The 13507-nt window shown below is 34.8% G+C and overlaps 1 protein-coding gene across 1 annotated transcript; it reads right to left on the minus strand.

Moving 5' to 3' along the window:
• Positions 1-2938: 2938 nt before the first annotated feature.
• On the minus strand, positions 2939-12894 carry BIRC3 (baculoviral IAP repeat containing 3). Its single transcript, XM_079708839.1, has 8 exons — positions 12027-12894; positions 11816-11915; positions 10076-10154; positions 9234-9282; positions 7407-7649; positions 4009-4263; positions 3699-3740; positions 2939-3583 (listed from the first exon to the last, which is right to left on the minus strand). Exons 1-8 carry the CDS (start codon positions 12877-12879, stop codon positions 3390-3392), a joined length of 1815 nt encoding a protein of 604 aa, XP_079564965.1. The 5' UTR covers positions 12880-12894; the 3' UTR covers positions 2939-3389.
• Between the last annotated feature and the right edge of the window lie 613 nt (positions 12895-13507).

A 13507-nucleotide genomic window follows, 5' to 3' on the forward strand; every position in this document is an offset into this window, starting at 1 on the left:
AAGATCAATAAAACTGACAGATGAGCACTTTTTGAGAGGTTCCTTATAGATATGATTCAAATATCCTGGTAGCAAGATGACTGTTAAAGAATTCTTAAGGTCTCTTCCAGTTGATGGTAGTATTTTATATGGGTTCTTCTCCCAACTCTCTTACTTACCAGCTGTGAGACCTTAGGCAATATACTAAAACTTTCCAAACCTTTGTTTTTTCATCTTTAAAAAAACAAGAACAGTATCTACCTAATATTTGTTGAGCACTCTAAGCATCTTACATGCATCAGCTCTTTAAATCCTCACAGCAATCCCATGAGATGTTGCTATATTATCCCCATCCCACACAGATGCACTCAGAGGCACAGCGACGTTAAATAATTTGTCCAAGATTACTCAGCTGTAATTTGAACCCAAAACCTGCAATTTTAATCCCCGTGCTATATACTGTCTTTCTTAAGTTACAGTGATTCTCAAATGAGATAATACATACAGACACTTAGTACATGCAAGTTCAGTGTCAGTTTATTATTGTTATTATTAAGATTCTAATGCCCATATTTATACCTTTTTAAAATGATCTTTCCTAACTGGAAATGCCTTGCTTCATCATTCTGAAAATAATTCCAAGTCCCATCTCCTACATAAATCGTTTTTTAACTAAGTTGATCGCTCTTTGCTAAAAATTCCCTTTGATATCTCAAGAAGTGCAGAATTTGGCCCATGATTCTCCACCAATGATTATGCCTTATTACTTTAACAACAGTGGTAATTAAGGAGGAAGAAATTCCCTCTCACATCCCACCCCCACTCATAGAAATTCATTTATTCACTCATTTTTTTCAGTAAGGGCCTATTCTATGTCAGGCTCTGAGCTAGGTGCTAGACACGTACTGGTGAACAAAACACATAGTTCCTTTTCTCATGGAAATTTTGACAATAGAACATGACATTAAACAAATGTATAAATACAAATTGTGGTAAATGTCATGAAGAAAAAGAACAAATAGGCCATCAGAAAGACAGTCTAAGGGGTATAATTTAGATGGAGGAAGTCAGAGAAGGCCTCTCTGAAGAAGTAACATCTAAGCTAAGTAAGACCTGAAGAATGAGTAGAAATTTGTCAGGGAAGGAGTGAATGAAAGAACAGTCCAGTCAAAGACCCTGAAGCAAAAGAGCTTGCCATGTTTATTTAGACACTGAAGAAAGCCAAGGTAGCTGAGATATAGTGAACAAGAGGAAAGTGGTAGAAAATGAGGCTGAAAACTATATAGGGCCATGTCAGAATCTGATAAAGAGCAAAATACCTATTATTGTATTTGCACGGTACAAACTCCAGAGGTTGGACCTTGCCTATCTCTTCTTTACTAGAAGGGTAGGGGTCGGCACAGTTTTTAAAAGAATGAGTAATCCTGACCTACTAATACTCTTTGTTTCAAGGGTACTAGTGTTGCTTCTAAAATAGTAAGTCTCTTAAACATCCCATCTGATAGTTTTGACTAGAACTTACATGGTAAACATCCACACTGTCTACTATGATGTGCAAGACACCAAAAGGAGGTAAAGATGTTTGAATGACATTGCCTGTGACTGCAAAGGAATTTAATGGCTAATAGTATCAAGTAATATAAGGAAATGGATAAAAAGAATGGATGGAAGTTATAAGGGGCATAACCTAAGTATGAAATTAAGCCCACTGCAAAGTTCTGAATTATAACGCTTATTATATATTGTATATTGAGGTTTAAATTATCTACCCAATTCTGGGGACCGAAGGCCAGGTTGGATGGCGGGTGAAGTTGGAGAGAATCAAATGAATGAATGCATGTCAAGCACCTAAAAACATGCCTAATGCCTGACAGGCCATCAACAAGTGAAGCTACCATTATTATCTACAATGACTTTTTTTTTCCAAAACAAAATTTCAATTTAACTAGCACTTAGGCAAATAACAAAATATTTGGATAAATACGTTGGTTATGTTAGCTATACATATATTACCAAAATGAGAAATGAGCAAGTGTTTCACAGTGGAGATGGCAAAGTTCAAATACTAAGTGTAGTATGAACTAAGAACCAGATAAAAAAAACTGCTGCAAGAAGGGTATATACTATCTAAGTATTTATCTTAAAGCTGAGTTACAAATCACCTAAGCAATAATACAATGGATTCAGCCTTGCACCCCAGCAGGACACTGTGGTTAGCATGAGGCTAGCCAACTGAATTTTCTAACAAAGAGACAAAATCAGTTGCATCCTAAGTAGTCTCCCAGCATCAGAATGAAGAGATGGAATCTCCCCCTCTTGCTTGGTTCCTAATCTTTCTGTAGAACTCCAGCAGACATCTAGAACTGGTTTAGATGATTGGCCTTTACTTGTCTCTCCAGACTATTCCCAACTATAGTGTCACTTCTGGTTTTAAAGCCCTAAAAACTCTACAGGAAGCAAAGGATAGAGAATTATGAATTGAACATGTCGAGTACCAAAAAGTAATGCAAAGGAGGAAACTTTTCTGCACTGGCAGTACAGAACAAATTGATTTATGAGAACAAGCTGTTTGTTCCAAACACTGCTAACCAGTGTATTTTCAAGTCCCAGAATTAATACCAAAGTGGTTAGAATAAAACTAGGGGCTTTTCCCAATGGGTAGGGCAGGCATGAGACTTCCTTGAATGAATCAACAGACAAATGAATAAAGAAATTTACTGGGAAGATTATTTGATTTTGACTCAGACATCCTATAAAATCCTATAGATTAAAGCCAGGTGTGTTTGACCCCTGTGCTCTACAAGTATAAATTAAGAAGCATCTTACAGAAAGGGATCTAAACTGTAGTTCAATATTCAAGAGGTCTTAGGGAGGTATGGAAGGAGGCTGGGAGTCAGTAAACTATCCGATTATCATAGAAATGAAGGTATTAAGAACAAGCGTAATTTTGAATGCTTTATTAAAATGTTCCTCACAGAATTCTTTACAAAAACATCATGTCCTGAAAAAGTCATTCAACAAACATCAAGACCTTCTATGTATAGGACATTGATGGAAAAAGGAAGAGAATCCATGTTCCTGATCCTTAATACAACTCCAAAATATTTAAAATTCTGAAAGTTCAGTTCAAAATCTTAAATTTTACTTCACTTACATTTTCAATAGTGCTGAAATTTTCATTTAGTATTGTGCTTATAGTGCTATCCCTGTTTTTTGTTCACAAAAACAAAAGCCTATCATTCCCATGCTACATAAAATATGTATGTTCATGTTTTAGATAAATATTTAGATAAAACAAAATTGTTGTAAATAAATAAGAAATCTTAAAGAAACCAAATCAGTATCAAAGTTAAAATTACAATATATGTAATCCACTAATTCTAAAGTTTAGACAAAGTTTTAGATCTTCTTCATGAAAGAAATGTACGAACTGTACCCTTGATTGTACCTCTACAAATAGGGCATTTTCTTAGAGAAGGGGCACAATCTTTGCAAACCACTAGATGACCGCAAGGAATAAACACTATGGACACTTCTTTGTCCATACACACTTTACAAGTTCTTTCTTCTTGTAGTCTCCTCAATTGTTCTTCCATTGGTAAATCTAAGAAGAGAAAAAAATTTTAATAAAAGGCAACTTGCTGCTTCTCCTCCAATGAAAAGCCAAGAAAATAAAAAACAATGTTTTCTACTGATTTAAATTATTAATACTATTTTACCTGAAACATTTTCTGTGGGAATGTATTTTATGTCTTGTTGCACTAAGGGAGAAAAAGCAAAAGCATTACTATGACAAATAAGGTTAACAATATTTAGTCACAGAATATATATTTTTAAACTAACAGTTTAGACTCTGGCCAAATACTATAGATAATTTTCATAATGTCAAGGCAATGAAAGACTTCAATCTTTTTGTACAATTAATAGTTTATAAATTAGGTTGAATTATTTTCAATAATCACAAATCATTAATAAAAGCATATTTTCAATTGACTTAGAAAGTTCCAAAAGTAATTTTCCAGCACTCACCAAATAAATGCTGGTATAACATGGGGTCAATTTCTTGTAGAGAGTTTTTGAATATGGTGGCTGCAAAATTTCCTTTTACTAAGATAGTATCAATCAGTTCTCTTGCTTGTAAGGATGTCTGTGTTTTTTGTTTAATAACATCACTTTCTTGCTCGCTAATCACTCTGGCAGTTAGTAGACTATCCAGGATTGGAAGCGCACAAGTCAAATGTTGAAAAAGTGCCATTCTATTCTTCCGGATTAATGATAGGTCATCTTTATAGAAAAGAACACAAACACAATCACGTTCAAACTCTGCCCACAAACTTCCTTCCACATATACACATATAACTGAATGAAAACAACCATAATTCATAATCAGTTGGCACTGAAGTTGATTGCTAGCTTTGGGGGTACCTGATGCCCTGTGCTTGATAGTAACTCTACTTATAATAAGAACTAACACTGAGCACTGTGGTAGGCACTTTCCACATATTAACTCATTTCATCTTCACAAGAGCCCTTTGAGGTAGGTACTAGTACCCTTATTTAGCAGGTAAGAAAATAGAGGTACAGTGAGGCAAGTAAATTGCTAAAGGACACACAACTAGCAAAAGTCAAACTGAGGCAATTTGGTTTCATAATCTATGCTCTCTACCATTCTGCAATACTGCCAATGCTTTAACCAAATAAAACTTAGAACCAAATAAAATTGAAATTTTAATCCAATCTAGTCAAAGTGGGGAAAGGCAAAATCAAGGGAATTAAAATGATAGAACATTTTTTTCTTAAATTATCAGTCACCCATAAAACTTCTTTAAAATTCCATTTTAAGATGAAATTATTAATTAATTATTTCCCAAAATTAGACATGATATTGCTATTACCTCAATGCTTTATAGTAAGGGCGGAAAGGCACTAACAGCATTTTGAAAAATAAATCCTACTTGTCAATACCTTCCTGTCCTATAGAATCTCTGTATTCTTCTTCCAGATCTAGATTTTGTATCTAGTGGTAAAATATTTTATATTTGAAACTCTGCAATTTTATTACCTCTTTGGAATATGACTTATGATTCCAAGTTTATTAATTAACTATCATATAGTTTTACCATGATCCATAAAGCTTTTCTATAAAATAAAAAGAGAAGTTGGGCTGTCCCCTCTATTTGAGGGGAGATGATCGTTAGATTTTAGAAACTCTAACTTTGTCAAATAATAGGACATATAAATAGAACTGTTTAATAAGGAATAAAAAAACAGTGCTTAGTCAGAAAGTCCAGGCTCGAGATATACATATTGAAGAGAATTGAAGCTCTGAGAATAAATGAGAAAAGGATCAAGACCTAGAACAGTGTCTGGCACAAAGTCAATGTTCCACAAATACCTGGTGAACAAATGAACCATCAGGCCTCATCAATTTAAACAGCAGTAGGAACAAAGAAATAACAGCCAGAGGGGATGGGAGAATTAGAACTTAACATATTGTTAAGTAATCTATGGTTAAGAAGTAGTGATATTTTAGAAAATTTAAATATAATTTATACTTGATGTTAAAGTATATTAATTTTTTAATTTTTAATTTTTCTAATTACATTTTACTTAAACTAATGTAAGAAGTTCTCTGAAATTCTTAAGATTTCTAAAATTGGATTGCTAGTAGCTGCAGAAAATAGTCTCACTTCAAAGTCACAGACTGTATTCTGGTTTATAAGAGGTGAAGACTTGAATAAACCTTTGAAGCATATTATTCTTTTATCCTGGAAAAAAAATCCTAAGTTGCCTCTTTATTTACACATCTGTCAAGAAATCACTCACCTACTGTTCTGGGAAACTATAAAGTAATCAGTAATGTAAACGTAAGCATTTTCATTGTCATTCAAAAAAATATTTCTTGAGCACAGACTATATATATACAGATACTGTGCTAGGTAGTATGGATACAACAGTGACCTGAGAAGCTAACGGATATTTTTGACAATGCAAGTTATTGTATACTGTTGACTTGGAGTCAACTCTGGAAACTGTTGATATTTTTTTTTTGGAAGAAAAATAAGTATTTTATAGCTGGATGGCTTTAGACTTCATAGGGTCTATAAACAATTGTGGAAATGGGTGTTCTCTTCTTTGAGCAGTTGTTCACTGATGACCAGTGGGGTAAGACTGAGAGGACTACAGGAAAGACATGCAGCCCTATCTTCACTTCACAGTGAAAAGAAGAACTTGGCTGGGCAAAGATGAACTTGGGCTATGTTGCTGCTGTATTGGTGACATGTAGAACTGAATAATTCACACTTTGGTAAATAGAGGATGCTGTATTACTGGGATCTGATATGTTTGTCTGGGTTGGCCAGGGGTAGATTTTTCGGGGAATGGAGTGGACAATCTCACCGTCAACCATCCTGGGAAGAAAGAGGTCCCAGATAGCCTTGGACAAGGATATGGGGCAAAGCTTTCTCATTCTGGGCTTTGTGGATATTTGGGGGCCTGAGCTTTGCTTGGCACTTTCCTAGTCATTTGTTAAAACTGGCCAGAGCTACACAGAGATGAATCAGGAGCTAGGCAAAGAGATTCATGAGGACTGGCTTAGGGGCACCAAGAGAGGCCACATACAGTTATAGCTGTCAACTGCCATCTGTGATGTAATGCCCTTCTGTTATCCCTAAATCTCCAGTAAGAGCTTGTTAAAAGTTGTAATCTGTTTTCAGCTGTGTTGAAAGGACTCTTGGATCTGGTCCATGCTTCAGAAGGAGTGGCAAAGGAGAGACCAACATTTCTCTTTGTCTAGGCCAGAGTGATGATGGCAGTGGAGCAACCAGATGAGAATGAACATGCTCATCCAGAGGAGGAGATAAGCCTCAACACAATAGAGGCAACAGGGAGCAGACAAGGCTAGCATGGAAGGGCATGGATAACTTGTCTTGGGAGAATGTGAAACAGTGTCTTAGAGCTCCCCTAAATAACACAGGGACACTCCAAAGGGGAATTCAGTTCTTGTGTGGTCAAATAGGAAACTTAATCATAATTTGTACATTAATTTATAGTCACAGGCTGAGACACACTGTTACGCTAATACTAAAATTAATAATTGTCCCTGATCCCACCCCAATTTATAGCAAAGAGGAGTGAACAACTAGTCTGGGATCAAAAATGTGCCATGAATAATTACATACACAGTCAATTACCCAGAATAAAAATAGAAATTAAGAAAAAGCAGGAAACAATGCTTTCACTCAATATATGTACTTATATTTTCAATTTACTAATAAGGAATTCAAATATATTTTAATGTGAAGAAAGTTTTCAGAATTCAAATGCAGAATATTGAAATTAAAATCCAATTGGACTGACAATATTTTCAATAACTTAGGTACAGTGACATCCTTACGGAAATGGAGACTGTAAGTAAATATGTGTACCTGATTCTTTTTCCTCAGTTGCTCTTTCTTTCTCCTCTTCCCTTATTTCATCTTCTGCATTAAGTAAATCTAATACAAGATCACTGACAGTTTTGTAATTCTCTCCAGTTGCTAGGATTTTACTCTGAACTGTCTGCTTTACCAGCCTTCTACTAAAGCCCATTTCCAAAGCAGCTTTAACAACAGGCGTATTCATCATGACTGCATCTTCTGAATGGTTTTCTCCAGGTCCAAAATGAATAACTATACGGAATAAAGAAGTTAACACATATTGGGATAGTCTGTATATTTTCTAAATTGCGAGTTACTACAATATCAAAAACATAAGGCCCAGAAAATGTGTAGGTACTATTTTGTATTACCTTTCTTAAATTTAAAATAATGATATACACGTTCAGTCACTAAAATAGGAATATGGAATATTGTATTCAGATTCAAAATATGCATTATCTGGCATAAATGTGAGTGGGAGAAAGAAACAGAATGTTGGGATCATCCCCACCAGCACTGAGATTCCTTTTTCCCCATGTTGAATGAACAAATGAGCTTTCTAAATCAAATATGTTTAACATAATTTTGAAAGAGGCCAATTGTAATCACTCATATCTATTACTGCAAAGGCCTCCTAAACTATTGCTCCTAGTTCATTCTCAACACTGTAACCAAAATGACTTTTTAAAAACACAAATCTGAATGTGCCACATTCCTTCTTAAATTCCAACAATGATTCCTTTGCTTTTAGGATAACATTCAACTGTGCCTTACAACATCTTATGCAACCTGGACCCTGTTTACCCCTTCAGCCTCATCTCTTGCCACTTACTCATTCGCCTTCTATCCCAGAAGCCACAAACTGATGGCTCTTGGGTCAAATTCTGCCCACAGGGCTGACCACTCTTAAGCTAGCCTGCTTCATTCATTTACCTGTTCGCAAATCCTACTTCTAGCCATACAGGATTTTGTTCAGTTCTTCAAGTGTGCCTGTTCTCTTTTGTCACTTAAGTCTTTCATGTGCTGTTCTCTCTGCCAAGAATATTCTTTTCCTCCCGTTGTTATTTGGTTAACTACTATTCTTCCCTTTGATTCTGTGCTAAGACAAATACTTCCTCTGGAAAGCTTTTCTGATTTTCCAAGTCTGGGCTAATTGTCCCGCATGTGCTCTCAGAGCACACTTTACTTTCCATACTGTTCTCCTATCTGTATATTTGCCTGTATTCCTTAGACCACTAGCTCATGAGAGCAGGTGTTATGTTTATCCTATTTTCTATTCTTTCCCCAGAATAGCAGAAGCACAACAAATATTTATTGAACTGAATTTAACACTAGATAAGGGAGAAGAGCTTGTTCAAATATTGGCTCTATCACCTTTCAAGTTTAAGGTGGTGGACAAGTCACTTAACCTCTCTGAGCCTCTGAGTACCTATTGAAAAATGAGAATATTATTTTCTACTCTCTCCGTTTCATAGAAAGAATATGTATGCAATCTAATGTCATAGTGCAGCCGTTCCCACACTGGTCTGAGAACAAGGGTTAGGCTGGATGTCTGAAGCTTGTTAAAACTATAGATGCTCAAGCCCCACCTTCAGATACTATGATTCAATTCAGTAGGGTTAAAGTGGAGACTAGAAATCTGTAATATTTTTTAGAGTTCCTCAGGCAATTATGATATGCACTAAAATTTGAAAAATACCAATAATGTATTTGAAAATTCACTGTAAATTATAAACCATAATATAAATGTACATTGTTATAATTATCAACTTTCAATCTTAACAGTATCAAATGGTTCTAACATTTAAATGCAGTAATTATTATTAGTATACATACTTGGTGACTCTGCATTTTCATCTTCTGGATTGTCTGAAGTAGATAACAGCTACAAAAAAATGTATATAAATTAAAATGTAAATCTTATCTTGTTCATTGCAATAAAAATTAATCAAGAGACCCAATTTATTCAATTTATTACAAACTGACATGTTTATTGGCAACATAATTTTTTATGTCAAAAGCAGAATTTCATTTACATTCAACAGCAATTCTGTAGGCCATAAACTAATAGAGTTTCTTCGTGTGTGCATGTGTATGTGTGTATTAACAAATAAAATCCATTTTCATTAAGGCAGGAAAAGGGCTATACCTTTTCAGTGACTGTAAGACAATCACTGCTTGCCTAACACCCCAAAGATCTTCCATTTTCTGGGTGTTCCTTTGGGATAAGCTGGACCCTTTATTTCCATTGACTGTGGCTAGGAAGTGTTTGACTCTCAAACTATTCTCTAAGTTCTTACTTGCTTTTCTGGGAAGACTAGAAAGAGCAATACAGTTATCTTCCTCAAATCCTTTTAAGAAAAATTTATATAGTAAAACTATTAAATGCTACTATCCAGTCAATGTTTTTCCTCAAATAATTTAATTTATTGCAACTTTCTTGGAGAAATACTCAGAAACATAACTTAAATATTATTTTCAGAAGGTTTCTAATTCTGGATCTGCTGTTATCCAAAGAATAGCACTCTCTAAGATCATGCTGGGTGTTGAAAAAAGAAAATGTATTTTTAAATTGACTTGTCTTTTCACTAAAATACTACTCTCTGTAATTATCAGAAAATAATTTATCAGAAAATGAATTTAATGAATGATTTAAAAAACCAAAAAACTGTCCCTACCTGTTCAAGTAGATGAGGGTAACTGGCTTGAACTCGACTGATGAACTCTTGTCCTTTAATTCGTATCAAGTACTCACACCTAAAATGTAAGTGAAATTAAATCTGGGGGGTTACTTTAATCTGGTCATTTGTAGACTGTTAAATATTTCAAGTGAACATAAACATAATTATAACCACTTGACTATTCATTTGGTATATAGGAAGCGATAAGAGATACTGCACTCAAAGGTAAGATGATGTAAGCAAGAGGAAGGCTGTAACTGGTATCGGCCAAGGCTGATGTGGATAAGGGTTGTGAGGCTCTCAGTCTACTGAGATAAGTAAGGCTGTCTCCACTCTGAGGTCCTTGCTGCTCTCTTCAACTATTCTAAGATTCCTAAAAACATTCTGAACATTCATGAGCCAAGGAGACAGGTAGAAAGTTCCCTAATAAATGATATTGTTCATACATAAGCTTTGTATGTTTAAAAGCTGAAAATATACATAGAAAGAATGAGGAAGCTGAACACATTTTCTAAGAAGTCAGACATTCACAAGTTTGGTAGTTTCTAGATAATGTATATCCATGGTCAAATTTAAGTACAAAATGAATTCATGACACTACCAAAGCAAATTTACTGTTCTTTTTATATATTCACAAAATTACCACAATAGAAAGCTAGCAGCACTTTTTAAAAATGTCTATGTAAGGTGTTCTTTTTAATCTTCATAATTTTTGAAATTTCAAATATTTGGGGAGTGCAAAGTTGCTATAAATGAAGACATAGTATCATATAAAAACTTATATAATGCAAATGTTAGGATACTAAGTTTAGTAATCAACACTAAAAATACTAAAAGTGTTGACCATGAAAAATGATAGGCTACCTGATTTTAGTAAAAAAAAGGGAGAGCATAAACAAGTATAGAATAATCAAAAGTGTAAGACATGACAAAAAAATGCTATGTAGTGATCAAAACAGATGAGATGGGTCTGGATTTACTCTGATGACCCTACTTAATATTGTAACCAGCCTGGTGCCTCTGATCTCCCTTACCCAAGCTCCCTTTTTTCTTTTTATCCATAGCACTTATTATCTTCCAACATGCTATATAACTTATTTATTAAGTTTTTATTCATTGTCTGTCCTCTCCTGCTGTAAGTTTAGCATATGAGACCAGGAGTCTTGGTTTTGTTCAACTGAGTATATTAAGCATCTACAATACTGCCTGATAATAGGTAATCAGTTAATATTATTGAGTGTTGAATAAATGGAAATATGTTCAAAACATGTTGACTGAAAAGCGTTTCAAAACAGTAAATATATCTAATTCATGTAAAATTGTATACGTTTATGTATATATGTACATATGCATAAAGAGATGTCTCTGGAGAGATGTTCACTAAAATGGTGACTGTGGTCATCTTTAGGTGGTGAGATTTCTGGACATTTAAATTTTTTTTGTCTCTGTACTTTCCTACTTTCCTACAATGTGTAACTTTGGTTTTATAATGAGCATATGTTATTTTAACATACATGTATATATATTAATTACACAAAGAAACCCTAAATTATTTCCTCTTTATCTTAAATTTCCATCGAAACCTTTTAAGTAATTATTTTTCTAAGTAATGCCTCCTAAATTTATTCATAAATGTATTTTTGAAGCAAAGAATAAAGTAACAGTTGATTATACGGTAAACACACATCCTCTCACAATAATCACACATATTTGCAAAAAAAATTTCAAAACAATTACCTTGGAAACCACTTGGCATGTTCCACCCATGGATCATCTCCAGATTCCCAACACCTCAGCCCACCATCACAGCAAAAGCATTTCACATCATCACTGTGACCTAAAATTAATTTTGGACCAAAACTTATGAATACATATAATTTGACCACTAAAATGTATGAGATAACACATGTTGAATATCTGTTTTTTATTATCAGATTAAGTTTCTTACCCATATAATAAAAACCTGCACTTGCAAGCTGTTCAGGATGAACTGGAACACTAGAGGGCCAGTTACAGAATGTTTTAAAGCGGGCTGCATATGTCTGCATGCTCAGATTAGAAACAGTGTATCTTGAAGTGCCTTGAAGCTGATTTCCTAAAAATGGGCAGTTGGGGAAATGTCTCAGGTGTTCTGACATAGCATCATCCTTCGGTTCCCAGTTGCTCAATTTTCCACCACAGGCAAAGCAGGCCACTCTATCTCCAGGTCCTATGTAGTAAAAGCCTGCTTTTGCCAGATCTGTTGGTGACAGAAAAGTCAATGGCCACATCTGGAAAGTAAGTAATCTGGCTTTTTCGGTATTCATTGCACAACGGTAGGGACTTATCCTCAAGGTAGAAAAATCTTGATTTGGTCCAGAGTTTAAAAGATTTGATGGAAAGCTTGAATAAGAGCCACTGAAATAGCCACTGTTTTCCAAACTTGGAAGTAATGAGTGTGTGGAATTTGTTACTGAAGAAGGAGAAGTCGGCTGAGAAGTGGCTCCCGAGATGTTAACTGAATTTAGATTCTGAACAAAGCTACAGCTAGGATACAACTTTTTATGCTTTTCAATAGGATTATCTCCTTGTTTCCAGTTATCCAGCATCAGGCCGCAACAGAAGCATTTGACCTTGTCATTCACACCAGTATAATAAAAACCAGCACGAGCAAGACTCCTTTCTGAGACAGGAACACCAGCGGGGAAAGCCGAATATGTAGACATTCGGTACAGCTCACATGAAAAGTCATACTTCAATTCAAATATGTTGGCACTTTTCATCAAATTTGACAGGAATATGCTATTTTCTACTATGTTCATAATGAAATGGATGGGGAGGAAAAGGGACTAGCCTTTCTCTGGGGAGGTAGTTTTGTGCATGGGTTTTGATTTTTATTAATTTTAGTACTAGATTGAACACTTAGAACAGGAAATCTTTCATTCTTTTTTCTTCTATGCATTTAGGGTTATAGCATGGCAAGATTCTAAATCTTATATTGATACATTTTAAGGGCCAGTTATGTACCTGCACCTTTGTATACTCTTGCATACAATGTAAACATGATGCTACACAGTACCTTGCGATGAAAATTAAAACCATTCATAAAAGTGTAGAGTGCTTTAGGTCATCAAGATGCCATTTAGTGTCAGATATCTCCACAGGTAGGTCACCCTCTCCACTAGTATGCTTCAGTGACACCCAGTCAGCCTGAAGATAAAATGTCTCACATAGCTAGTTTGTTTTGGCGGAAAGCTATGCTGTATAAGTGTTCTATACACACAAAAATATTCAAACTATGTTTATTTTGCTTTTTTTAAATTGTGAAATTTTGTAGCCAGAAAAAAAAAGCATAAGACCTACCTCGAAAGAGGAGAAGAATGGACTATCATATTTCACTGATTCTAAGATGCATGTTTTAATATCTCTGCTATAGAGAGGTATCTTACA

This window comes from Hyperoodon ampullatus (genome assembly GCF_949752795.1).
Source record: "Hyperoodon ampullatus genome assembly, chromosome: 7".
Classification (NCBI taxonomy): domain Eukaryota; kingdom Metazoa; phylum Chordata; class Mammalia; order Artiodactyla; family Ziphiidae; genus Hyperoodon; species Hyperoodon ampullatus.